The sequence below is a fragment of the Sapajus apella genome, unplaced genomic scaffold, assembly GCF_009761245.1.
Source record: "Sapajus apella isolate SASKATOON/1434 unplaced genomic scaffold, GSC_monkey_1.0 scaffold17, whole genome shotgun sequence".
Taxonomy (NCBI): domain Eukaryota; kingdom Metazoa; phylum Chordata; class Mammalia; order Primates; family Cebidae; genus Sapajus; species Sapajus apella.
In genome coordinates, this window is record NW_022436957.1 from 11,108,555 (window position 1) to 11,136,402 (window position 27,848).

The 27,848-nt window shown below is 40.2% G+C and overlaps 1 protein-coding gene across 5 annotated transcripts in view; it reads right to left on the reverse strand.

Moving 5' to 3' along the window:
• Positions 1-26,326, reverse strand: part of ASB11 (ankyrin repeat and SOCS box containing 11) — a 32,407-nt gene extending 6,081 nt beyond the window's left edge. The window contains exons 1-5 of one of the 5 annotated variants that reach the window (XM_032285951.1): positions 26,056-26,326; positions 12,842-12,921; positions 7,429-7,536; positions 3,691-3,841; positions 29-163 (exon numbers count right to left, since the gene is read on the reverse strand). In XM_032285951.1, the coding sequence (XP_032141842.1) occupies positions 29-163; positions 3,691-3,841; positions 7,429-7,536; positions 12,842-12,921; positions 26,056-26,242 (661 nt within the window). In that variant the 5' untranslated portion in view covers positions 26,243-26,326. Of the gene's footprint in view, positions 1-28; positions 164-3,690; positions 3,842-7,428; positions 7,537-12,841; positions 12,922-25,004; positions 25,492-26,055 lie in introns of those variants that run through there. The other 4 variants (XM_032285947.1, XM_032285948.1, XM_032285949.1 and 1 more) reach the window with 4 other exon arrangements.
• Positions 26,327-27,848: the final 1,522 nt, after the last annotated feature.

Consider the following 27,848-nt stretch of genomic DNA (forward strand, 5'->3'; position numbering starts at 1 on the left):
TTTTCATGAAAAGATTTTTGGCAATTACCTAATTCTAGAAGTTTCTTCACACAGTCCACCCTCTGGTAGGTGCAGGCCACATACAGGGGAGTTCCGAGCTGAGGCACCTCATGGTCAATGTTGACATTATTTGCCAGCAGGATCTCCATGCACTCTCTGTGACCTGGTGGAACACAAGATACCCTCATTCAAGTAAGGGATGTATTAAATATTCACAGAATTATAGGATTGCTTATCTGAAATGGGCTTTAGATATGACCTAGATCAGCCGGGCACGGTAGCTTATGCCTGTAATCCCAGCACTTTGGGAGGCCGAGGTGGGTGGATCTCAAGGTCAGGAGATCAAGACCATCCTGGCTAACACAGTGAAACCCCATCTCTACTAAAAATACAAAAATTAGCTGGGCATGGTGGCGTACGCCTGTAGTCCCAGCTACTCGGGAGGCTGAGGCAGGAGAATTGCTTGAACCTGGAAGGTGGAGGTTGCAGTGAGCCGAGATTGCGACACTGTACTCCAGCCTGGGCAACACAGCGAGACTCCATCTCAAAATAAAAAAAAAAAAAAAGAAAAAAGAAAAAGAAATAATCAAGATCTCTTTTTGTAGTAGAAAAAAATTTTTTTGTTTATTTTTGGAAATCTTAGGTAGAAATCCCCAAAATAATACCAATAAAAAAGAGGAGCATGCCCATGCTTCCCTTCTCCAACTCCTCTTTGCAGCCCCTGAATTAACTTTAAGGGCTCCAAGGAGCACAGCTGAAATCTCTCTCCAGAATGAGGCTACCATTTACAAACGGAAGTGACAACACCCAGAGGGATAAATGACTAGGCCTATTATTACTCTGAAAAGCTAGTGCTCAAACCCAAGAAAACTCTGTCCCCTCTCCATTACAAATCTCTCATTCTCTGCTTTATCCATGCATGTGAGATTGGATATATGGCCTGCAACCTTATTTTGGTTACTCTGGAAAACACCTATGAGAAAGAAAGAAGTCTTAAGTATAGAATATATTTAAATACAGCTGGGCGTGGTGGCTCATGCCTGTAATCCCAGCACTTTGGGAGGCCAAGGTGGGTGGATCACTAGGTCAGGAGTTTGAGACCAGCCTGACCAACATGGAGAAACCTCAACTAAAAATACAAAATTAGCAGGGCGTGGTGGCACATGCCTGTAATCCTAGCTACTCAGGAGGCTGAAGCAGGAGAATTACTTGAACCCAGGAGGCAGAGGCTGTGGTGAGCTGAGATTGCACCATTGCTCTCCAGCCTGGGCAACAAGAGTGAAACTTCGTCTCAAAAAAAAAAATAAATAAATAAACAAATAAATAAATAAATATATATCTTCAAATACAGTTTTAAATTCAGTGGCTAACAACAACTATGTAAGCAAGCATTCTCCTTTGAGAGTTTGCCCAAAAAAGAGATAGACATGATTAATTTGCAACCTGTGAATGCTTTGTTCGGGAGAGTGCTTCTCAGGTATTGATGGGAGTTTACAAAGAGTTAGTTCTCTCTGAAGACTTAAATGTCTCCCTAAAAAAAAACATGTCAATACTAATTAATTTAGCCAACCTTTTCTTTGTAGATAACATAAAAGTTAGCTTCATTTTAGACCAACCTGATTTATCACAAATTCTAAATTAACTATAAATATGCATCAAAATGTACAAACAGGACTCGGCTGATTCAAACTATTTGTTCACATAATTAAATATTATACCTGTATTACAGCATCAATATGTCAATGTATTGACTCAAACTATGATGCAGTTTGTTCATAGAAGTTTAGAGCTTTAAGAATCCAGAAATAATATCTAGTTAAGTTCCTAAAACTACCTAGAAAATACAGGGTATTTAATACATATTTTTTAATAATTCTTGTCTTTTTTGAGAGCAAGAAATAGCCTAGTTTGAGTTAAATTTAAATATTCTCAGAAAGTTTTAGAAATGAATACAGAAAAGTTAAATGGGTAGCACTAATATAAAGTGTATAAAATAATGAATTTGTTAATCATTCTTCTATTCCATGGATATTTATCCCTAAAATGCTTTACAATACAGAAAAATATACAGAGATATACAAATTATGTGTTTATTATGAGCATATATGTTTTATAGGCACACAGCTACCAAAAGCTCCGTATACAGCTAAGCACTGCAGACATACTTAATTCAAACCATTCCCAATACTTATCAATTTTTAAACATTTGTATGAAAATACAAACAATATTAATTTTTACTTCAAAAATTTATTTCAAATCAATATTAAATATTTTTTAAAAACTTTTACGGCTGGAAACTATGGCTCACGCCTGTAATCCCAGCACTTTGAGAGGCCAAGGCGGGTGGATCACCTGAGGTCAGGAGTTCGAGACCAGCCTGACCACCATGGTGAAACCCCATCTATACTAAAAATACAAAAATTAGCTGATGGTGGTGGCAGGCACCTGTAATCCCAGCTACTTGGGAGGCTGAGGCAGGAGAATCACTTGAACCCAGGAGGCAGAGGTTGCAGTGAGCAGAAATCATGCCACTGCATTCTAGCCTGGGTGATAACACAGATTTGGTCTTTAAAAAAAAAAAGACTTTTATGTCATTTCTAAAGTAGTTCATAACTCTACAACTTAAAGGACTTACACGATGTTTGGGAAATGACTAACATCAGTTATTAATTAGTAAATATGTATTAAATACATTTAGAACATAAAAGACATAGATAAATTTACATTTGGGTCTTTTGCATCATTTAAAGTAGTCCACTGGAAAAAAATTGGCAAGTGACATGTTTAATAACCTGGAACAAATCTTTCACATTTGCCTTTTGAAATAAAGTATTTTATCCCAATTACACTAGCAAAGATCATTATGTCTAGAATGTTTTAAGTTCATCATTGTATTTCTGATCTCAGTATAAGAGAACTCCCTCACCGGCTATCATCAAAATGTTGCTCTTTGGGTGTGACCTTTGACAAATGGCCTTCTCCTTTCAGTGGCATCTTCTCATTCATATCTTGTCTGTGCACATAGTTTTAAAATTCCTTAAATGTACTATTTTCCTTCACTTTGAAATTAACTGACAACGCAGAAGTCTAGAGTCAACTTCAAGATTTCCAATGCTATACTTTGGAAAGTTGCAGCCTTTTCTTTTCAATAACTATGACTTTGAAGTCATCAGCCCATCTAGACTGTGTAACTTATTATGAGCAGTTACATTTACTATTCCATTAGAGATAGTATCTGCCTTGGCTTTCGGATACTTTCATAACTTATTTTAGGTTAGTGACTGGTATTTTATGGCTTTGGAGGATAAGCTGTTCTTGCCTACGAAGGACAGAGACATAAGCATAGTACAATTCTGGGAAGTCACAACTACTACCTTGGCTGTACCAGCTGCCACCAAAACACCAGCAAAGAGGCTCTGGAAGGGCCTGCCAATAGACTATCCCCAGGAAATGGGAAATCTGAGATAGGAAAGCATTCCCAAGTTATAAGAAGAACTGTTTTGTGCCACACTGGTATTTCCTGAAGATATAGGCAAATTGAAGCTACTGCTGTGGGATTTCTAAGCCACACATATTCCAATGGTGAGAAAGATCAGGGTCACCCTTGCATGACTAACACTAGACCATTGATTCATACAGATTGGAGTGATTCCATTAATGTTTTAAATGCATTGTGGTGACTCATTTACCTCTCCTCACTGCTTCATGGATGGGCGAGGCCAGGTGCACCTCAAACTGGGCCTTGGCTCCGAACTCCAGCAGTACATTGACACATGCAGCACTGCCACTGCAGCAAGCATTGAAGAGGGGTGTGGCTCCATGAACTGTCACTCCGTTGACCTAACGATGGGCAAAGAGAGACCCAGGGGATTTGTTACTTCATTCTCACCATCTCCAAGTATGTCTTCCTATGTATTTGCCTAGAGAAATTTCCCACACTGGGAAATAAGTGAGGGAACTCTACATCTTTACAGTATTATGAAACCTCATGAAGTTATTGGGTGGATCGATGAGTTGCTACATGTTAAACATTTAAAACATTACGTGTCACCCAGTAAGCTGAAGCACGGCAACAACGATTGTTTCCAATTTCCATTAATATGACTCCCCTCTGAATCATGAAAAAACATGGCATGAACCAAAAGCACTGGAGAAATCAGCTAGATGTGGTTCCAACATTCATGCTTACAAAAAACTCTCCTTGGCAATTCTCCCCTTTCTTGCCATAGCTTCCTCTCTGGTCTACTATAATCCACACAAATTACACATGCCAGCTGTTACCCCTAGAGATAACATGACCAACCCAAAGGGACCTAGAAAGCAGCCATCAACATGGTATCTGCAGCCATCTTTGGTCCTTGTAGGGATGTGGGAGGCACATGAGAACTAGCAGGGCTGGGAGGCATCTTTGTGTATCAATAACAGACTGGAAAGAACATCGGGAACTACAGGAATGGTGGGAGTTTCTGATGCCATTGAAATGTAGGACACCCAAGTTTTTGATATGAAACCACTTTGCTTCAACAACTAAGGATACAAACTTGTGATAATCAGGATTCTTTATGTCCTTGCTTTGGACACAAAAAAGATTTGTCTCCAGAGTTCCAATATAACCCCTGAAACAGGGTCCTGCTCTGCTATCCAGGCTGGAGTGCAGTGTCATGATTAGAGCTCACTGCAGCCTTGAATTCCTAGGCTCAAGTGATCCTCCTGCCTCAGCCTCCTGAACAGCTGGGGCTACAGGCATACATCACCATGACCCACAAATTTTAAAAAATTATTTGTAGACAGAGTCTGGCTATGTTGCCCAGGCTGGTCTCGAATTCCTGGGTTCAAATGATCCTCCTACCTAAGCCTGCCAAAGTGCAGGGATTACAGATACAAGCCACCACACCCAGCCAAATCCTCATTAAGTTGGAAAGTTAAAGATGAGATGCTAAGATGGCAGAGACATACAACGTCAGGGGGAAATGTGTATAAATTCATATTGCTAGGGGTTTCTAATCTATTTATATTTTTACTAAAAAACATTTGGTAGGACTGGTTTGATTTATGTTTTACTAAGTATCATCCTCATCCTCAGTCTAGGAAGTTGTCTTATGTGATTTCCTATAAATTTCTCTATTAGTTCATGTCAGCGAACATTTATTGAGCATCTACTAGGTGCTAATAATGTTTTGGAAACAGTCCTAAGACAATTGCCTCTCTTTGAGTGGGCTGACTTCTATTAGGGAAGACAAACACTAAGAGAAATCATTTTGATAATATAACAAATAATTTAGATGACTATGGGAGTAGACAAAGGAGAGGATAGACTTGGGAAATACTTAGAAAGTAAAATTAGCAGGAGTTTTTCATTAATTAGACAGGGAGATGAAAGAAATAGGATGACTCTCAGGTTTGGAGCCTGTGAAACTGAGAGGATGTTTCACCAGGCCTCTGAGACTAGGAACCCAAGATGAGGAGCAGGTCCTGGACAGAAGAACATGATAAGCACAGTTACAGATGCACTGAGTTTGAAGTATTCATGGGACTGCCAATAATGAGGGACTGTCTACTGATGGACCAACTTTCTCTTATTTCTTTTCTCATTCTGATTTAAATGTTAAATGGTGTGATATAGTATTTATTGGCTGTTTCTTTATAAAATTGACAAACACAAGGAAACATGTCTTATTCTTCTCTTTGTGCCCAAGAAAGCCTCCTCTCTGACCTGACATTGTCAGCAGTCTGCCTATAACTCCAGTTATCTAGCTTGAAAGGAAATGGCCTTCACAGAGCCTTTCTTCATCATTAACCATGAGCTAAGTGGTAACTTAGACAAGCACTACCTAATGAAAATGCACAACCACTTAGCTGGGCACGGTGGCTCACGCCTGTAATCTCAGCACTTTGGGAGGCCGAGGTGGGTGGATCACCTGAGTTCAGGAGTTTGAAACCAGCCTGGCCAACATGGCAAAACCCCATCTGTGCTAAAAATACAAAAATTAGCTGGGTGTGGTGGTGGGTGCCTGTAATCTCAACTACTCAGGAGGCCGAGGTAGAAGAATCACTTGAACCTGGTAGGCAGAGGCTGCAGTGAACTAAGATTGCGTCACTGCACTCCAGCCTGGGCAACAGAAACTGTCTCCAAAAAAAAGAAAAAAAAAATGCATGACCACAATGGCATCAGAAAAATTAGTTTTCACAAGGAAGACTTTTATATTCAGTTCTTCATGTAGAAACCCAACTTCCATATAAAATTTTAAAAACTGTCATTAAGCACTTAAAAACATTGCAGCTCATAAAATAAATAATGTGGTCGGGCTCAATGGCTCACACCTATGTGTTACTGTATGTTAAACATATGTCTGTAATCCCAGCACTCTGGGAGGCTGAGGGAGTGCGAATCACAAGGTCAGGAGTTCAAGACCAGCCTGACCAATATGGTGAAACCCCATCTCTACTAAAAATACAAAAATCAGCCAGGTGTGGTAGCATGTGCCTGTAGTCCCAGCTACTTGGGAGGCTGAGGCAAGAGAATCACTTGAACCGGGGAAGCAGAGGTGACAGTGAGCTGTGTCACTGCACTCCGGCCTGGGTGAGCCAGACTCTGTCTTAAAATAAAATAAGTAAGTAATGCAAGGACTGAATTAAACAATAAAATTAGAAACAAAGAGCATCCGACAACTAAACACAGAAGATTTTTAGAAGTTGTGATTTTATGATTCTATTCTGATATCTGTATTATATATAGCACCTCAGTCACCCTTTGAAAAATGCTAGGAGATAAATTTAAAATAAGATAAAGTTCAATTCTGTAGATTACCCCTAATTTATTATTTATTAAAAGCACATTTATTATGATAATTTTGCTCAATTAAAATAGTTGTTCATGTAAGGTGTTGAATTAAGAGTGTCTTCTATTGTTCTTTACAATTTTGTTTTTAAGCCTCATACAGTGTTGGTGGGAATATAAAGTAGTACAACCATTATGGGGAACAGTGTAGAGGTTCCTCAGAAAACTAAAAATAGAGCTGCCATATGATCCAGCAATCTTACTGCTGGGCATATACCCAAAAGAAAGGAAAACAGTACATCAAAGAGGTATCTGTACTCCCATGTCTGATGCAACACTATTCACAACTGCCAACACTTGGAAGCAACCCGAGTGTCCATCAACAGATGAATGCATAAAGAAAACAATAAAGATTTCTTAAGGTCAATAGCACAGTTTTGAAAGATTCCTGTAAATCGCCATGTCTGAATACTTACACACAGGGGTATAAGCTGAAGAGAGGAGTAGCCTGAATGATGGAATATGGACATGGATAGAACCAGCCCAGCCCATACCCAGAGTGGGTAAGCCATCAGGAAGGTAAACTATCTTTAGACATTAGCAGATGCGCTTGACCAGACAGACCCAAGTAGGCAGGGGCAGTACTCACATGCGCACCATTTTCCAGTAAGGCTTTGGCACAGGCCACATGACCTCCAAGGCATGCCTCATGGAGAGAAGACACCCGGTTAATTGTCACCAGGTTCACATTGACACCCTATAATTTAGAGAGAAGCAAGTTTATTTATTTTTTAGAGACTGAGGTCACACTATGTTGCTCAGGCTGGTCTCAAACTCCTGGCCTCAAGTGATCTTTCTGCCTCAGCCTCCTGAGTAGCTGGGATTTCAAGTGCAAGCCACCAAGCCCAGCAGAAGAGAGTGAAATGCTGCATTTGTGATAGCAATGAAAGCAATGCTGTTGGCTGGTCACAGTGGTTCATACCTGTAATCCCAGCACTTTGGGAGGCCATGGCAGGTGGATCACAAGGTCAAGAGATTGAGACCATCCTGGCCAACATGGTGAAACCCCGTCTGTACTAAATATACAAAAATTAGCTGGGCATGGTGGTGTGCACCTGTAGTCCTAACTACTCGGGAGGCTGAGGCAGGAGAATCGCTTGAACCCAGGAGGCGTAGGTTGCAATGAGCTGAGATTGGGCCACTGCATTCCACTCCAGAGCGAGACTCTGTCTCAAAAAAAAAAAAAAAAAAAAAAAAAAAAGGCAATGTTGTTTCACATGTTTCTGACATTTTCACAGTCTGTGGGTATAATATTAGCACCATAGAGAGAGAAGTAGAAGTTATGATCAGGGGAGTCTAAACAACACAGCATGTGAGAATCTCACAGTCATTTACCCAAAAAATGTTAATTCTGCATTCTGGAGCAGGTAATGTACTAGGAGCTGGGTCTTCAAAACTTACGATATGGGTCTCTCTTCTCCCAGAGCCTACTGGGGAGGCAGAAAACGAAAGACAAAAGAGCAAGAATATTGCTATACTGGAAGTATGTCCAAAATTCATTTGGGAGCATAGGATATCCTTGAATCTGGCTTCGGGAGTAAGAAAAACATTGCAAATGGGGTAGTATTTACCTAAAAGTTGAAGCATAAAATGCTTCAAGCTGGGAAGACCAAGAAAGAGTATGCCATTAGGAGAGAATAGAAACTGCAAATTCAGGAAGCAACAGGAAGTTATTTCCTGTTGCTTCCTGTTGCTTCCTGTGGCAAGGCCACAGTTGGATTTCTGGAACAGGAAGAACCCACAGAAAGAAGAAACAGGAGATGGGAGGAGATGAAGGAGGATAGTAAGCTGGAGCTAGGTCATGAAAGGCCTTGATTTCCAAACAGGGAGTACATGTCTTAGAGGAAATGGAGCACCTATGAAGTCTGCTGGGCTGCAGAGGGTCTGGAGCTAATAGATTAGCCTTTTAAGGAGCCTACTGGTAGTAGCATGGAAGGTTGATTGCAGGAGTATGGATGTAAGACCAAAGTAAGGAGAGCCACGGAGATGTCACTATGAGTCTAGGAACAGGCTGGCATGGGCTTACTGTGGGTGTGAATAGCAGTAGGTATGAGGTACAGATGCTGGAGTGCAGACAAGTTCAGGAGGTCAGATTTTATCTGGAACAAAACAATAACTCCCAGGCTTAAGATTAAGTAGACTGTGCTCCTGGGATTCATATGCTGTGTAGTAGCAGCACTGCTTCGGCCATGACTCCACTATGTGCAGAGGTCTCTGAAGTCCTAGAGTCTGGGGCTAGGGGGCTTCTCCTAATCTTCATTTCCTCACCCAGATATTAGTGTCTCCACCCCATCCTAACACATTCTCCCTCCCCATACTACCATGCATCGCCTTCCTTGTCCTGGAGTCCATGTGACAGATGACAAGGTCAGCCTAGCTGCTGGACAACTCTGACTTCATAACCTGATTTTAACAACATGGCTCTTATCATTTCCTTCCCTCTGATGATCACATTCTATCTGCAAAAGTGTTTGACAAAAAGAGTCAAACTCTGTAAAATATTTGAAGAGATTTATTCTGAGCCAAATATAAGTGACCAATGGCCCGTGACAAGCTCTCAGGAGATCTGGAGAACATGTGCCAAGGTTGTCAGGCACAGCCTAGTTTTATACATTTTAGGGAGACATGAGACATCAATCAAATACTTATAAGACGTACATTTCTTTGGCCTGGGAAGGTTGGTCAACTCAAAGTGGGAACCTGGGGCTCCAGATTGTAGATTCACAGATTTTCTGATTGGCAATTGATTGAAAGAGTTATTATCAATAGTAATGGATATCTGGGTTATGATAAGGGGTTGTGGAAACCAAAGTTTTATCATGTAGATGAAGTCTCCAGGTAGCAGGCTTCAGAGAGAATAGATTGTAAATGTTTCTTATCAGAATTAAGGCCTGTGTTGATGTTAAATTCTGGTCATCTTTTCCTGAATTTCAAAAGGGAGGAGTGCATAATAAGGCATGTTCAACCCTCCTTTCCTGTCATGGCCTGAACCAATTTTTCAGGTTAACTTTAGAATGCCCTGGCTGAGAGGAGGGGTACATTCAGATGATTGGGAGGCCTTCGAATTTTATTTTTCATTTATAAAAGGAATTAGGTCCCTGGCCTGTCCTTCCCAGCTGAGTCCTGCTTTTGATCCTCTGCCTTGTAACTGACCCACTGAAAGCTTCCAAAATTCAGTGCCATGACCCTGAACCCCAAACTCCAACTTATGTGCCCACTATCTTCTGTCAGATCTCTGGCTGTGTCATTGCTGTGGTCAGCAGCTGTGATTTCTCATAATTGTCTGTCCCTTCATCATAAGGCCTCTTTTTGACTCCTGAATTCTGTCTATTTTCATGTCCTGAATATGATACCATTACTCTAGGTCTGTGCTACCTATTTCAAACTGGGCATCTAATAAGAGTTAGAAAAAGTCTTTTCCTTTTGAGAAAATAAGAAAAACAGGTTGGTCCACAAGGTGGCAGAAGTGTGCTAGAAAAAAACTGTTAGGGTGTAAAACTTCAGAATCCCTGAAATTGTAGAAATGTAATACTGGACAGACCCGAAAGATCACCTAGAGTAGATCACTCAATTGTACATGAGAAAATGGAGGAGTAGAATGTTCAAATACTTTTTAAGACTGGATGTCAGTGATAGCCAGCATTGTAACCAAGAGCTCCTGAACCTTGGGTTAATATTTTACTCACATTTACTCACATTGGCTTAATGTTTTACTCACATTAACCACACTATCTAAATGCAAAACCAAGTTTATAAAAGTAGACAAATACATTTTGTACTAGTGTGTAAGGGTAAAGAAGTAGGGGTATACAAGAAAAAGTTGAACTTTTCCATAAAGAATGCCCCTTACACATTTAATGACATTATTGAAGCTAACATGCTTATTAAGTATAGTCAGTGCAATGTGGGATCCTGGAACAGAAATAGGAAAACAAAAGAGGAAAAACTGGTGAAATCTCAATAGCATGCAGTTTAGTCAGTGGTATTGTATCAATATTAACTTCTTATTTTTGACTAATGTACCACAGCTATGTAAGATGTCAACATTAAAGGAAGTTTGGTAAAGGTATAGTGTATGTGGAAACTATCTATCCTTTTCAACTTTTCTTTAAAATTATCCAAAAATTAAAAGTCTATTAAAAATATGCCAATAAAAATATTGAGGTGGGAAACTGAGAGACAAGAGGTGAATGCAAGACTTTTCACTGTGCACCGTTTTATTTATATTTATTTATTTATTTATTTGAGATGGAGTTTCACTTTTTCACCCAGGCTGGAGTGCAGTGGTGTGATATGGGCTCACTGCAACCTCTACACCCTGGATTCAAGCAGTTCTCTTGCCTCAGCCTTCCAAGTAGCTGGGATTATAGGCACTCGCCACCACACCTGGCTAATTTTTGTATTTTTAGTAGAGACAGGGTTTCTCTATGTTGGCCAGGCTTGTATTGAACTCCTGATCTCAGGTGATCCACCCACCTCGGCCTCCCAAAGTACTGGGATTAAAGCTGTGAGCCACCGCACTCGGCCAGTCCACCTTTTTAGATAATTTTTATTTTTGAACTGTGTGAATATATTACATATTTAAAATAATAAATCACATCAAATTTAAAGTACTTAAAAATAAATAAGCAAGTGATAAAGTCAGGTACAAAGTTCATTTGATCATTGCTGGCAATGCTGATTTCCTTTTGCCTCTCCTTTTAAAGAAGTAACACAACTCATAAAGGAGAAATCAAAAAATACATAAATGAAAAATACAGAGAGAGAGAAAAAAAGAAAGAGAGAGAAAGAGAGAAGGAAGGAAGAAAAGAAGGAAGGGAGTAAGGGAGGGAGGGACAGTATACCCAGCTGTTTAAATTCAAAATGGCATGAAAGCCAGATGATTGCCAAGTTGTGGAAGAAAGATATAATGGCTCACCTCCTCTGTATACATGTAGACTCTAAAACATACAAAGTAAATGGAGCCTGCACACTTTCGTTCATCATTTCACAAATATTTACTAGGCCCCTACTCATTGTTCAAGGTGCTGGGGATGTAGTCATAAATATAAATAAAGTAGCCTTCATAACTAAGACTTCAATAAATATTCCCTACGGAGTCAGATTTACCTATTGTCAACCTACTTTAATGCTTGATCTTGAAATAGTGTATCATTGGGATATGCAGCCTCTAAGATAGCACTCAGTAATCCCAGAAACCAGGCATTGGCTCCCTTGTGTAATCCCTTCCCCTTCAGTGTGGGCTGGACTTATTGACTCAGACCTAATGAGTAGAATATGGCAGAAGTGACAGAATGTCACTGCGGAGATGAGGTTATAAAACAACTTTGACTTCCTTCTTAGGTACCTCTTGTGCTCTCTCTGGGGGAAGCCAGCTGCCATCTCATGACATAGTCCTGTGGAGAGGCTCATGTGGCAAGGAACTGAGATTTCTCAACAACCATGTGAGTGAGTTTGAAAGCAGATCCTGCCCTACTTGAGCCAGGAGATGACTGCAGCCCTGGCTGACATGTGGCAGCCTGTGAGAGATCCAGAGCCAGAATCACCTAGCTAATCACCTTCTGCTCCCTGGCCCACAGAAACCATAAAAATCCAAGTATATGTTGTTTCCTGCCATTATGTTTTCAGGTCATTTGTTAGGCAGCAATAGCTGACTAATTTAACTTCAGGACTGTTGGTGCTAATGGATGCTGGAAGAGCATGAGGTAAGTTAATGCAACACTCATTTGAGAGCACTCTCTATCATCCCTCATAGGAAAATTTCCTATGAGGTAAAGGAAGGCCCAGAGGAAAAGGAGGGAACTGGGCAGAAAATGAAGGAGCTCTCCAGGAAAGGGGAGGCAGGAAGAATAGATGGTGATGCATGAGAGGGCATACATGCCTAGAATGGCAATGGTGGGACCTGGATAGGGTGAGCCAGATTTCTGCTACAGCCAAAGCTAATAAAGAATGATGCATAATTATAGCATAAGCATGAAGGATCAAGTCTTCGGTTCACTTACTTGTGCAATTAAAGTTTTAAGGGCCAGTAAGCGCCCCTGAGCCGCAGCTTCATGAAGTGGGGATCGATCCGCCCAGCAATCTGAAACACAAATCAAATTCAAAATCAAGACTAGAGACTTCTTCCTGCAACTTGTCCACGCTGCCTACCCACTGTGAGAGGAGGTTTGGGGGAAGAGGAGGGAAGAGGAGGGAAGCAGGTATCATGTATCAGGCTCTGTTGCCAGCCACTTTCAGGGAGACAGGCTACTGAATGTAAAGTCCTTTACGGTTTGGTGGTGTGTGCCAAGAGAAGAACAGTCAATCTCTCTGGCTTTTGGGGGGGCAATTTTAATAAGCAATAGATTTAGTTCACAAATATAGTGTCCAGTGCTTGAATCTGATAATTCCCAATAAGGCAAAATGAAGGGCAAAGAAGGTCAATGAGCTTCCACACTTTTATCCTTCCCCTGCCTTTCACCCTCACCCACACCCTAAAGACTCAACAGCCTATGCATTATGAAGGAGACTCTAAGGCAGGGGTATCCAATGTATTGGTTTCCCTGGGCCACAGTGGAAGAAGAATTGTCTTGGGCCACATGTAAAATATACTAACACTAATGATATCTGATGAGCCAAAAAAAAAAAATCACACAAAAAAACTCATAATCTTTTATGAAAATTTACGAATTTGTGTTGGGCCACATTCACAGCTGTCCTAGACCATGAGTTGGACAAGCTTGCTCTAAGGGATCAGGGAAAATTTTTTTTCCCCCAAATTCCCTAGGTAATTTTATCTGCTTCATTTGACAATGAAGACATACCTATCATAATGCAGAATGTCATTTTTTCAGACGATTTAACCTTCCAAAAGTTTTTCCCTAAAAGCTTTGTTGTAGGCAGCTTAGTGTGATGACTGAGCATGGGCCAGTGGAGCCAGGCTGCTAGGATTCAAGTCCTACTTTGATCACTTTCTCTGCCCAATTCAGCAAATTGCCAAAATTATTTGAACCCCAGTTTCCTTACTGGTAAAATGGAAATATAGTAATCTGGTATTTGTCAAGTGCCTTGCTCTCTAAGTAGGCCAATCAAATACAACCACGATGTTAGGTGCTCCAGACATTTTATGATTAATATAAGTAAGCACAATAGAGTAGTGTCCTAAGGAACAGTCTTAGAGCTGCCTTCCAGACATATTTTAACTATAATTGCCTGTCTGCAAACAAGACTAACTAGTTTAAATGAGCACTTGAGAAGTAACACCCCCCCCACCATTAAACCTGCCAAAGGGTAATCAATTATTTTGGAAGAAAATCTACTCCAATTTGCAAAATTTGGGAGTTTTTCACATTATATTTGTGCTTTTCATGCACTGAATAGAATGTAATATAATTTGGATTTAACACAAAGTCTCCTTTGAACATCTTGTAGGTGATCCTAATGGTGTTAAGAACTCAAGTTTCCATACCTATATTGGTGAAACAAAAATTCCAGCAAAAATGGAATTGTGTGAATTTGAAATAACTGAAGGCCTTAAGGAAAGAAAAAATTTTTCCAGTGGATGAGAATCAGGGTTAGAAACATTTCAATAAGCCCTCTTCCTACATTGAAACTCAATGTATGAACTTCTCTAACCCTTTGGGTTCTGAAAATGGGGAAAACTTGAATGTACTTTACAGGGTTGGATTGATATTGGAGCAACTGGTATGAAAATGTGATTTTCAATATATCCAGATATAAAAGTAAATTTAAATGTAAAACATAGATGTGTGTATATACATTTTTGTTTAGCATTGTGCACTGAGAAAACCTGAACGAGAGCTCCTTAGAGCTCCTGATCCCAAGTCTGGGCCAGGAAAAATATAAGATGGGCCTTAAACATCTTGCAAGAAAGTAAGAAAGTGCCAAAAAAAAAAAAAAAAAAAAAAAAAAAGAAGAAGAAAGAAAGAAAAAAAAAGATGGGAGATGTCAAAAACACACAGATGCTGGCTTGATGGGGCTTCCACTTTACAGGGTTGGACTGATATTGGAGCAACTGGTATACAGGACAACTTGAGTATCAAAATAAACAAAGAGATAAGAGATTATATCCTATCAAGTAAAATGGTAATCTAGAAGTCCTCACTGATATAAATGAATATATACCCAAATGCCCATTAATGACAGTCTGGATAAAGAAAATGTGGCACATATACACCATGGAATACTATGCAGCCATAAAAAAGGATGAGTTCATGTCCTTTACAGGGACATGGATGAAGCTGGAAACCATCATTCTCAGCAAACTGACATAAGAACAGAAAACCAAACACCGCATGTTCTCACTCATAAGTGGGTGTTGAACAATGAGAACACATGGACACAGGGAGAGGAACATCACACACTGGGGCCTGTCAGGGGGAGGGAAGGCTAAGGGAGGGATAGCAGCGGGTAGGAGGATTGGGGAGGGATCACATTAAGAGAAATACCTAATGTAGATGATGGAGGAGATGGATGCAGCAAACCACCATGGCACGTGTATACCTATGTAACAAACCTGCAAATCTGCAGATGTACCCCAGAATTTAAAGTATAATAAAAAATAAAAATTTTCATTACAACTCTAAAAAATAAATATATAAAGACACAGAAGGGAAAGTGCTTTCTCATAATAAAATTCCCACTTAGAAATTGAAGAAATAATAGTATCAGCCCCAACTCATCTCCCTGCAAAATAATTACTAATTAGAAAAGGAACAGGGGTAATTTTATGGAACAGAATTGTAGACGTCATGTTGCCCAAGTGATCAAAGTCAACATCAGCAGTGATGGAACAGATTGCTGTCTGATGGAATACGATGAGCAACATCATGTGTCATAAGAAACATAACGAGAAGAACACACCACCACTTCTGTGATCTTTCTGCCCAAAATGCATAACCCAAATCTGTTAAGGAGGACACTGTGCACCAACCCAAACTGAGGGGACATTTTACAAAATAATTGAGAGACTGAGGAACAGCTCTAGATTGGAGATGATGAAACATGCTATCTAAAGGCAACACACCTGATCCTTTTGCTATCAAGGACATTAGGACAGTTGGCTAAACATGAATGGGGTCTCTGGAGTAAAGAGAAGCAGGTATTTTTTGTACTGTTCTTGTAACGTTTCTGTCTGTTGAAATTAGTTCCGAATATTTTAACAAGAAAAAAAAGATGATAGACAGACAGATCAAATCAATGGTTATCCCATACTCCTGATATGAATGTGTATTGCTTTTTATAATAACAAAGAAAAACAGATTTAAAAAATTTTCCCAAGAAAATAATTATATGTAATAGAAATCATCTTTTTAAAAAAAATTTTATCTTAAGATCAGGGGCACATGTGGAAGATGTGCAGGTTTGTTCCATAGGTAAACTTGTGTGATGGGGGTTTGTTTTACAGAGTATTTCATCACCCAGGTATTAAGCCTAGTATCCTTTATTTTCCCTGATCCTTTCCCTCCTCCTACCCTCCACCTTCAATAGGCCCCAGTGTGTATTGTTCCCCTCTATGTGTCCATGTGTTCTCATCATTTAGCTCCCAGTTAAAAGTGAGAAAATATGGCATTTGGTTTTCTGTTCCTGTTGGTTTTCTAAGGATAATGGCCTCCAGCTCCATCTATGTCCCTGCAAAGGGCATGATCTCATTCTTTTTTATGGCTGCATAGTATTCCATAATATATATCTGCCACATTTTCTTTATCCAGTCTGTCATTAATGAAAATTTGGGTTGATTCCATGTCTTTGTTATTGTGAATAGTGCTATAAATAACATATGCATGCATGTGTCTTTATAACAGAACAATTCATATTCTTTTAGGTACGTACCCAGTAATGGGATTGCTGGGTCGAATGGTATTTCAAAAACAGATAAATTTATTTATTTATTATTTATTTATTTTTTGAGATGGAGTCTTGCTCTGTCACCCAGGCTGGAGTGCAGTGGTGTGATCTCGGCTCACTGCAACTTCCGCCTCCCGGGTTCAAGCAATTCTCCTGCATCAGCCTCCCGAGTAGCTGGGACTATAGGCACGTGCCACCATGCCCAGCTAATTTTTTGTATTTTTAGTACAGATGGGGTTTCATGGTGTTGGCCAGGATGGTCTCAATCTCCTGACCTCATGATCCACCTGCCTCAGCCTCCCAAGGTGCTGGGATTACAGGCATGAGCCACTATGCTCGGCCAAAAATTTTTTTTTTTTTTTTTTTTGAGACAGAGTTTCACTCATGTTACCCAGGCTGGAGTGCAATGGCACTATCTTGGCTCACCGCAACCTCCACCTCCTGGGTTCAGGCAATTCTCCTGCCTCAGCCTCCTGAGTAGCTGGGATTACAGGCACGCGCCACCATGCCCAGCTAATTTTTTGTATTTTTAGTAGAGATGGGGTTTCACCATGTTGACCAGGATGGTCTCGATCTCTTGACCTCGTGATCCACCCACCTCGGCCTCCCAAAGTGCTGGGATTACAGGCTTGAGCCACCGCGCCCGGCAAAAAATTTTTAACATGAGCATGTATTGCATTTGTATCTACCCTTGTCTTTAGTTAGTTGAGAGTTGACAAAAAGAATATTTTCAAATCTCTTTGGACATTTATAATTTGCATAAACTGTAAATATTGAGACAATGTATGCATATAATTCTCAATTACTGAGGCTTTTCCTCTAATACATCTCCATCTCATTCAATGTGAAATGTACTTCAGACCTTACGCTCTTGCCTAATTGCTCTTGGAAGTGAATGCAGGCACTGGGGGGTAGGACAGTCTACCCATGGCTGCCAACTCAGCACCCTGACCAATGGAAGAGGCAAACCCATAGCTGTGGCTTTGTCATTTCATTGTTCTGACAATAGACAGTCAACCTGGGTCACTTGAAGGTACTATAGGTATTCCATTCAAAAATAAAAACAAGATTTAAATGGCAACTTGCAATTAGAAGAGTTAATTTAGGTTATCAACACAAATGTTTTCATTATTTCTAAAACTTGCCTCCAAGTCAGCTGTGGTGATCCTCAATTTCTAGTAACTTTCTGTTACTTATCAATTCCATTAGACTCAACTCCTATACACAACATGGATAAATCTCACAAACCTCATGTTAAGTGAAAGAAGCCAGAGACAAAAGAACACATACTGTGTGATTTGGTTTCTAAAAGCAGCAGTCCCCAACCTTTTTGCCACCAGGGACTGGTTTCATGGAAGACAACTTTTCCACAGACCAGCATGGGAGGAGGTGGTAGTAGTTTCAGGATGAAACTGTTCCACCTCAGATCATCAGGCATTAGACTCTCATAAATAGAGTGCAATCTAGGTCCCTCGCACGTGCAGTTCACAATAGGGCTTGCACTCTTATGAGAATCTAATGCCACCACTGATCTGACAGGAAGCGGGGCTCAGGCAGTAATGTTCCCTAACCTGCCACTCGCCTCCTGCTGTGTGGCCCAGTTCCTAACAGGCCACGGACTGGTATTGGTCTTTGGTTTGGGGGTTTGGGACCCCTGCTATAAAGTAGACAAGGAAGGCAAATTTGCCTTGGGTATTAGGAGTCAAAAGCACGTCGAGTAGGGGTGAGAACTGTCTGCAAGAGGGCATGGTGGCGGCCATGCTGTTAATATGCAATTTCTTGCTTTTAGGTGCTGGTTCCTGATTGTGTTCATTTTGTGAACATTCAGGTAGTTGTTCACTTAGGATTTATGCGTGTCTCTGTATTTACATCATACTTTCATAAAGAGTTTTTAAAATAACACAGACTAGCTCTCTTTCTAACTTTAATCTCTGATCCTCTTTACAGCTCCTGGCCTTTTCCCACTCCCAGGGCAGGGTGTGGCCTTCTTTAGCCCACCCAGCAGCTGGAGACAGAAGGATAGCATGTTTTTCACATGCTTCCCACCTCCTCCTCCTTTTTTTCTTTTTGAGATGGAGTTTCGCTCTTGTTGCCCAGGCTGGAGTGCAATGGCACGATCTCAGCTCACCGCAATCTTCACCTCCCAAGTTCAAGTGATTCTCCTGCCTCAGCCTCCCGAGTAGCTGGGATTACAGGCATGCACCACCACACCCAGCTAATTTTGTATTTTTCGTAGAGACAGGGTTTCTCCATGTTGGTCAGGCTGGTCTCAAACTCCTGACCAGGTGATCCGCCCAGCTCAGCCTCCCAAAGTGCTGGGATTACAGGTGCGACCCACCACACCTGGTCCTCACCTCCTTCTTCTAGGGTCTAACTCCTCTAGCATCTTGTAAGTGGGGAGAAACGAGAGGGATAGGAAAGGGAAATAGGACGGGATATGTTAACGGGATATGTTAGCTGGTCCTGCTTGATCAGTCTCAACTTCAAGCCTCACTCCAGATCTGTGGCATGGGGCTTAGGCCCACACACCTTTCCCACCCATTGGCATTTGGCCACTTCTCCTAGTGTCTCCCATCACTGCAGCATCCTCTGATGTCCCCCATTACAACCCTATGCCTCTGAGATCAAGGTAACAAGCCTGTGGTGCCATCTTTCATTCTACCAAGAAAGAGGGAGGGAATGGTTGTTGTCCTGGGCTTCTTCCTCACCACACCGCTGCTTTCCAATTCTCTTCCTCATATTCATGTGGCATGGGGAATCCAGCAAGTTGTCTTTCTAAGCAGATTTCCAACTTGAGAGTGAAATACCAGGCTCCCCTCCTTCTGAATGCCCCTTATCTAAACTTGTATTTCTCCTAGAGTACCCATCCCATAGCTTTCAGTGAAGCGGGGAAGAGCCTTGCTCTTATGAATGGTAACACCCCAAAATGCACAACAACCACTGCTCCACATGAAGCTGTCTAATGGTTAGGAAGCATCAAAAATAGGGCTGAAACCCAAGTTACGGGGACTTTAGAACACACCTTGTTCTGGTTTTAAGAACTATTGGTTTTTAAATTTTGCTTATTCTCGTGGTAGACTGGCTTGTCTTGGGATGCTGTGATATCAACCTCCTCTCTATAAATCAGGGATCCCTAACCCCCGGGCCATTCTGTGGCCTGTTAGGAACCAGACCGCACAGCAGGAGGTGAGCAAGTGACACGTCTTCTGTATTTTTTTTTTGAGATGGAGTCTCACTCTGTCACCCAGGCTGGAGAATAGTGGCATGATCTTGGCTCACTGCAACCTCCACCTCCCGGATTCAAGCGATTCTCCGGCCTCAGCCTCCTGTCTAAATATCTATGGACTGAAGGTGGGATCCAGTGATCCATCTGGTGTTCTAGACATAACACCAAAGCCCAAGGACAAAAGTAGCTAGGACCAAAGCCACATACCACCACTCCCAGCTAATTTTTGTATTTTTAGTAGAGACGCCGTTTTGCCATGTTGCCCAGGATGGTCTCAAACTCCTGACCTCAAGGGATTCACCTGCCTCAGTCTCCCAAAACGCTGGGATTACAGACATGAGCCACAGCACCCGGCCCCTTCTTCTGTATTTGTGGCCACTGCCCATCACTTGCATTACCTCCTGAGCTCTGCCTCCTGTCAGATCTTCATTGGCACTAGATTCTCATAGGAAATGTGAACCCTATCGTGAACTGTGCATATAAGGGATCTAGGTTGGGCGCTCCTTATAAGAGTCTAGTGCCTGATGATCTGTCACTGTTTCCCACCACTCCTAGATGGGACCATCTAGTTGCAGGAAAACAAGCTCAGGACTCCCACCGATTCTACATTATGGTGAGTTGTGTAATTATTTCATTATATATTACAATGTAATAATAATAGAAATAAAGCGCACAATAAATGTAGTACACAAGAATCATCCTGAAACCATCCCCCCACACCCCCATCCACGGAGAAAATTGTCTTCCATGAAAGCGGTCCCTGGTGCCAAAAAGGTTGGAGACCACTGCTATAAATGATGTGAAATAAATCGATTGTACCGCCTTAAAAGTAGAAATCCTTTTTTGTTCCCAACGGGAAACTCTCAAGAAAGTAATATTTCTAGTCCCATAATTTCCCAGTACTTGCTCCAAAGGACTTTCAAGGGTTTTCACACAGAACCCTTTTCCAGAAACTGCCACAGTGGGGTCTCCTGCTTTTCTATTCTTGTTCCCAACAGAGTCTCTCACTCTTAACCATTCTTATTTTGCAAATTGGAGCTAATTGTGAGAAATTGAAGATAAAAGTTACTTGGCAGCTTGGGAGTTTTTCCATTCCCTTCAGGAAATATGCAACTGAGCTCTCCAAATAAATGAATGCTTAAGTAGGACTCAATCATCCTCTTCTAAGGCAATCTATTTTTAGTTTTTTGGCAGACTGCCTGTGTCACAGGGTTGCAAACACATCATGAAGATAGTTTACTCTACAAATATGTTTGCTTATCCCTGATGAGGTGTACAGAAAATGTTCAAGTACTTTTTCATTTCCCCCTTTGAATTTTTCTCAGAATGCGATTTGTATCTCAGACTGTTTGAATAACAACTTCACGACAACTTCTAAAACCATGCATCTCAATAACAAAATTGGTTCAGATGGAAAACAATTGTCAAAAGTCCAACAATTTGAGATAAAAACCAATTAAACTTTCTTTTTGTAATTTTTATACTAATTTCAAAAAGTATTTTGGATTACTGTTTTTATCTTTCTTTTTTTTTTTTTTTTTTTTTTTTTTTTTTTTTTTTTTTTTTTTTTTGAGACGGAGGCTCACTCTGTCACCTAGGCTGGAGGGCAGTGGTGTGATCTCGGCTCACTTCAACCTCTGCCGCCTGGGTTCAAGCAATTCTTCTGCCTCCCGAGTAGCTGGGATTATAGGCGCCTGCCACTGCACCCAGCTAATTTTTGTAGTTTCAGTAGAGACAGGGTTTCACCACCTTGGCCAGGATAGTCTTGAACTCCTGACCTAGTGATCCACCTACCTTGGCCTCCCAAAGTGCTGAGATTATAGGCATGAGCTACCGAGCCCAGCCTCAGATTACTGATTTTTTTTTTTTTAATTTAAAAAGATGACCTAACTGGTTATAATCCCCAGTGCATATGGAACAATCTTTATTCTCTTTATTCAAGTTCTAAAATCATATGCGGCCGGGTGCAGTGGCTCACACCTGTAATCCTAGCACTTTGGGAGGCCAAGGCAGGCAGATCACCTGAGGTCAGGAGTTTGAGACCAGCCTGGCCAACATGGTGACACCCCGTCTCTACTAAAAATACAAAAATTAGCTGGGCGTGGTGGCAGGTGCCTGTAGTCCTAGCTACTCGGGAGGCTGAGGCAGCAGAATCACTTTAACCTGGGAGGTAGAGGTTGCAGTGAGCCGAGATCACACCATTGCACTCTAGCCTGGGCAATAAGAGGGAAACTCTGTCTCAAAAATAAATAAATACATAAAGAAAATCATATGAAACAACAACTTCTGTAGCATTTGTTAAGGAAAAGTCATAAGAAATTTTAATTTTGAACCAAAATACAGGTAAGAGCCTAGCAGAATTAACAGTATTTTATGTGAAACAAAGGTAACTGGGAAAATAGAATATATTTCCTGAGATATCTAAAATTTTAGAATAAAATTGAGTTAAAATGAATCTTCTCCAGAATGTCCATTCCTAGAGAGGAGATAAGACACAGTGAGCTATGTTAGACACAATTTACTATGTTGCAGCGTATTAGAAAGAAGACTCCTTTGAACTCTTGAGGGGTGGGAGGCTGAGCTTCTGCCAAGGACTGGTTGTCCTAACCTAGGAAAAGCCAGCAGGCACCTGATATGCTACTTAGAGGATAGTTAGGCCAATGTTTGCGGAGACAACCAGCAAAACTAAATAAGAGCAGAAGACTAGGTAGAGGTTTGGGGAAGAATGAAACAAAGGCAATCCTATTGGAATGGAAAAGACAGGAAAAAGGATTCAGAAAGCTGAGTCAGGCAGAGGCATAGCTGTCAAATCATGGTCAGTCCATCAACAAGTGATTTTAAGCATAACACTTAGAATGGTACTGATTTTTTGGACGTAGCTTAAAATAGCCTTTTTTTGTTTTGAAAGAGGGCACTACAGTTCTACAACCTCTCATCTACACTTGTAAAGTTCCTCCAATTCTGAAAACCAAGCTTTTCCCCAAATTTGATACAAACTTACCAACTTGTTTAGCAGCAAAGCATGGCCAGGACTCAGGTTAAGCAATTTACTACTTTTCTTTGTATTTCCACCTAGTGTGAATATTTATATGTTCACTATAGAAAATCAAAATGTTTGATTGTGGGAGGAAGCTCCAGGCACAACCAAAAGTGCTGTGTAATGGACCGTATGTACATTGTATGATCTTTCTAACATTCAAAAGCAACCGAATTCTGAAACATGGCTGGCTGAAGGGTTGTAAAAAACATGATCAATCTGTATCTACGCTGTATTTTATTTCTTGATGACCAAGTCATAGTACTAAACATAGCTTAGTACAAATTAGCAAAGGTTGAAAAATCATACCTCTCTCCTGAGACAGTGCCTGCAGAAATATCTATGGATTGAAGGTGGGATCCAGTGATCCATCTGGTATTCTAGACATAACACCAAAGCTCAAGGACAATGTTTTAAACTTTAAAATAAAAAACGACATATAATTGACAAAATAAAGAAGTTTAAAAACCAAAACTAATAATAGTCAACCATGGCTTAATTCAACTATGGTGAGTGATCACCAAATGTAATAGTTTAAGCCACAAAGACAAACAACAGAATGTATTCCAGACTATGAAATACACCCCCCACCACAAAAAAATAAAAAATAACTTTCCAAAAGCCTTTACAGCCCAAAGAATGATATTTAATGAGGTATGCAGTGTTAAATGCAGCCTCCAAAAAGAAAGGGCTCCGGATCTACGAAAGTCTAACCTGTGTCCTGGCTAGGTTTTTCCTGCCCTTCCTTGTTTTTGACATTGCTGACAATAGTTTACAGGAATAGCATATGCTAGCAAAATCAAGAAATTTAACTTTGGGCTGACACTTTTCTAAGTCAATAAGCCAATTTACTGATTAAATGTCATATATTTTCCCAACAAACATTTGTCTGACCAATGAAAAGCAAAGGTGATTTCTGGTTAGAGTTTGATTTCTGGTTTGAATTTAACACTTTCACAAAATTTTGCTCTTGATTTTTAATATACCTAACTTTAAATATATAGTATCTGACTGTCGACAGTGGTGTCAAAAGAAAAAGCACAGAATCACATGAAAAATACTGGTCCTGGCATGTTACTGCCTACATTCTTATAGAAAGACTTACTTAGCAGATGGACATGGGGGCTCACACCTATAATCCCAGCACTTTGGGAGGGCAAGGCAGGCAGATCAGTTGAGGTCAGGAGTTTGAGACCAGCCTGGCCAACATGGCGAAACTCAGTCTGTACTAAAAATACAAAAATTAGCCAGGCACGGTGGTGTGCACCTGTAATCCCAGCTACTCAGGAAGCTGAGGCACAAGACTCACTTGAAACCCAGAGGCAGAGGTTGCACTGAGCTGAGATTATGCCACTGCACTCCAGACTGGGTGACAGAGCAAGGATCCATCTCAAAAATCCAAAACAAAACAACAAAAAACCCAGAAAGACTTATTTACCAAATCTGGATATACTCTCTATTATATATTGTGGGGGGGGGGGGGGGATTCATGTATATGTATACTCACACACACACACACACACACACACGAAGGAAATAAAACTGGGAAATTGACATGCACCATTCTGTCTCTTTAACAATAATTGAAAAACGTTTTTCACCTTAGAACACTATGCTACTTGCAAATTAAATGAGTGTTATTTTAAGAAATTGAACAAGTAAAGATATTTGCACTACAGAATGAATGAACTATATTTAAGAGATTTGTATTCCAGCTCCAGATTAAATTCAAACCATGCTTACATGGGTCTTGACTATAATAAGGTTTTATACTTTTTAAAGACTGCACTTAATTAAAAATCACAAAGACAGAAATAATGCACAGGAGCAACAGGAGAAAACATTTTTAACATGTTCTTGCTAATACTGACTTTGCTGGACTTCATCTCATTTAAACCAGAATGATGTATCTATAAGAACACAAAATGATTACTGAAAATTTTAGAAAGCCTTTGCCCAAATTAACAAATTAAATTAGAAAATAACTTTTCAGATGATGCTTAACTTGAAACTAAATAGAAGCATTACTTTTTTTTAACTAGTCAACGTAACATACCTCCCTGAAATGTGTGACAAATATAATCCCCAAAAGAAATCTCTTTCCATGGTCCGGACCTTCTGATACTTTCTGAAACTTCACAATTCTTCTCATTTTCCCCAGTTAATTGAAGCATTCTGATGCTTCGTCCTTGGAGATCTTATTTCTTTAGATAAGACTGCTGTTGTCTAGTGTATTCTGAGTTGTCTAGTGTATTGGAATCACATAGCATAAGTCTATTTTGAAAGAGAATCCTGGATGCAAATTGAAATGGATACTAGATAAAGAATGATGTAATCCTGGAACCCCTGCAAACACTAAAAATACATAGGGAAATTCTGAACTCTGTTTATGAATAAATACTCCTCTATTAAGTGACAATCCAGCAGTGACAGGGATATCTGACTCATTTACTTTTGTAACATCTCACTACAATTAAAGTGACTCATTTCTTGAAAGAAATGAACACTAATCTCTACAAAGCATGAGAATTTAAAATGTTTTGCCCAAATCTTGGCATTTCATATTAAAATAAACTTTGTTTGGAGTGCTTTGCATGCTACCATCTAAAATGGGTTTAGTGAAGGGCTTTTCCTGACAGCGACAAGTGGATAATTCTAATTGCAAATCACAGCACAAAAATACATACAGCATGCCATGTTTGCTGCTTTAATTACAATTTATTAGTCATTATATTTCCTGAGAAAATTTAGTCTGGTTAGAATGCTCTTCATTGTTAAAGTATGCTTAAAAATTGTAAAGATAATAATTATATACAAGTAATTATCTGGGCCAGTAGAAATGAAGTTTCTCAAAATACTCTTAGTAAGCCACTACCTGTTTACTTCTTAAATAACAACTGCTACAAGATCTACTAACTTGCAAAAAATAAAGCTGAAAATCCTCCACAAATTGATGCAGCCAACAGCATTTGCTACTTTAAGTGACAATTTTTCAAACTACCCACTTAAAATCAAACTATAAATATAATCTGCCTTCGAGAAATACTATTCATATGAATTATCTAGGAGGGATTTTTTTTTTAAATATTGGGAACAAATTCATGTACTTTTACCTGAAATTCCACCATAGATCTCTTCTGCTATCCTAGCCGCTTCTTTTCTATTTCCTTTGACGATATAGAAATGGGTTAGGAGGGCCAAAAAAACTTTAATCAAAAGCTTAAAGAAAAAAAAGGTAGCAAACATTGTAATAAAAATGTTTTTAAAGCCATAGAAAACAGGACCATCTTCCATTTTGGCTTATGCTCTGTGTAGGGTCCTAGGACTGCAAAATTTCACTGAGTTATAATTGGTATCATATGACATCTATTTTAAACCTTCTAGCACTCAGTGCTCCTGTTACCAAGAACTCAGTTTGTAAGTTCTAATCTAACTGTGATTTGGCAAACTGCATGTGCTGACATCCACAGCAGTGTTAAATAAACTAAAGAAATTTCCTTCTAACCAGAAACATCCAATAGTTCTAGAACTACATAACTCAAGTACTATTTAACAAATAAGATTCATATCCAAGCCTTTTTTACTCCCAAACTCCTATTTTTGCTGTTTTATATTAGAAGGCAGGGTTGGAAAGACAGAAACTTCTCAGATTCTATAAAGATAAAGCAAGTTATTTGACATACAAAAAAAAGTGCAAATATACTCTATGTTCTAAGTGGGAAATACTACTCCCTGGAGCATTTCATTTTCTCCTAATTCTGAAGTTTATAGAGGATTAAGCCCAAATCTAAAATATGACCACTTAAAAAAGACCATTTACCCTAAGGCTGTATGTATTTATTTATTTTTGAGATGGAGTCTTACTCTGTCACCCAGGCTGGAGTGCAGTGGCACAATCTCCGCTCACTACAATCTCTGCTTCCTGGGTTCAAGTGATTCTCCTGCCTCAGCCTCCTGAGTAGCTGGGATTACAGGCATGCACCACCACGCCTGGATAATTCTCATATTTTTAGTAGAGATGAGGTTTCGCCATGTTGGCCAGGCTGGTCTTGAACCCCTGACCTCAGTTGATCCGCCTACCTTGGCCTCCCAAAGTGCTAGGATTACAGGCATGAGCCACCATCCCTGGCCAAGACTGTATCTATTAAAAGGCATATCTTGGATGCCTCTCCAAGTGAAAGTGTCAGACTAGAAGCATCATACTACTTGCCATGGTAGTTCCATCTGGGACAAGGTCCCACGGCAAGGTTCCCTCCTGATCATTCACTTGCATTTCAAGCATGGGTAAACGTGGTGCCCATTTCTGAAAAATGTGGGCTATCCTTGATCATGAAAGAGTCATAGTGAAATGGATGAAAGAGATGCCCTAGGTTCTGGATGAAGTACCCAAATATTCCGTGAATCAACCTTCTCTAAAAATACATAGGGAAATTGTTTCCCTATGTATTTTCCCCTATGTATTGCCCAAGAATACATAGGTTGGGCGATTTTCTCTTATCAGCTGGCCAACACAAGTGAAATGGGTTTATTTTTAGTTTTCCTCATCACTCTAGGTCTCTGCCTTCTTTCTTGACTATGTTAGATTTTGTAAATTTCTAAAATCAGTTGAAAAGACAAACCAAAATAAAGTTATACAAACAGCCTAATAAATCTTAACAAATGCTTTATGCAAAAATATGGGGAGGCTGGGCACGGTGGCTCACACCTGTAATCCCAGCACTTTGGGAGGCTGAGGTGGGCGGATCACCTGAGGTCGGGAGTTTGAGACCAACCCAACCAACATGGAGAAACCCCGTCTCTACTAAAAATACAAAATTAGCTAGGCGTGGTGGTGCATCCCTATAATCCCAACTACTCGGAAGGCTAAGGCAGGAGAATCGCTTCAACCTGGGAGGCAGAG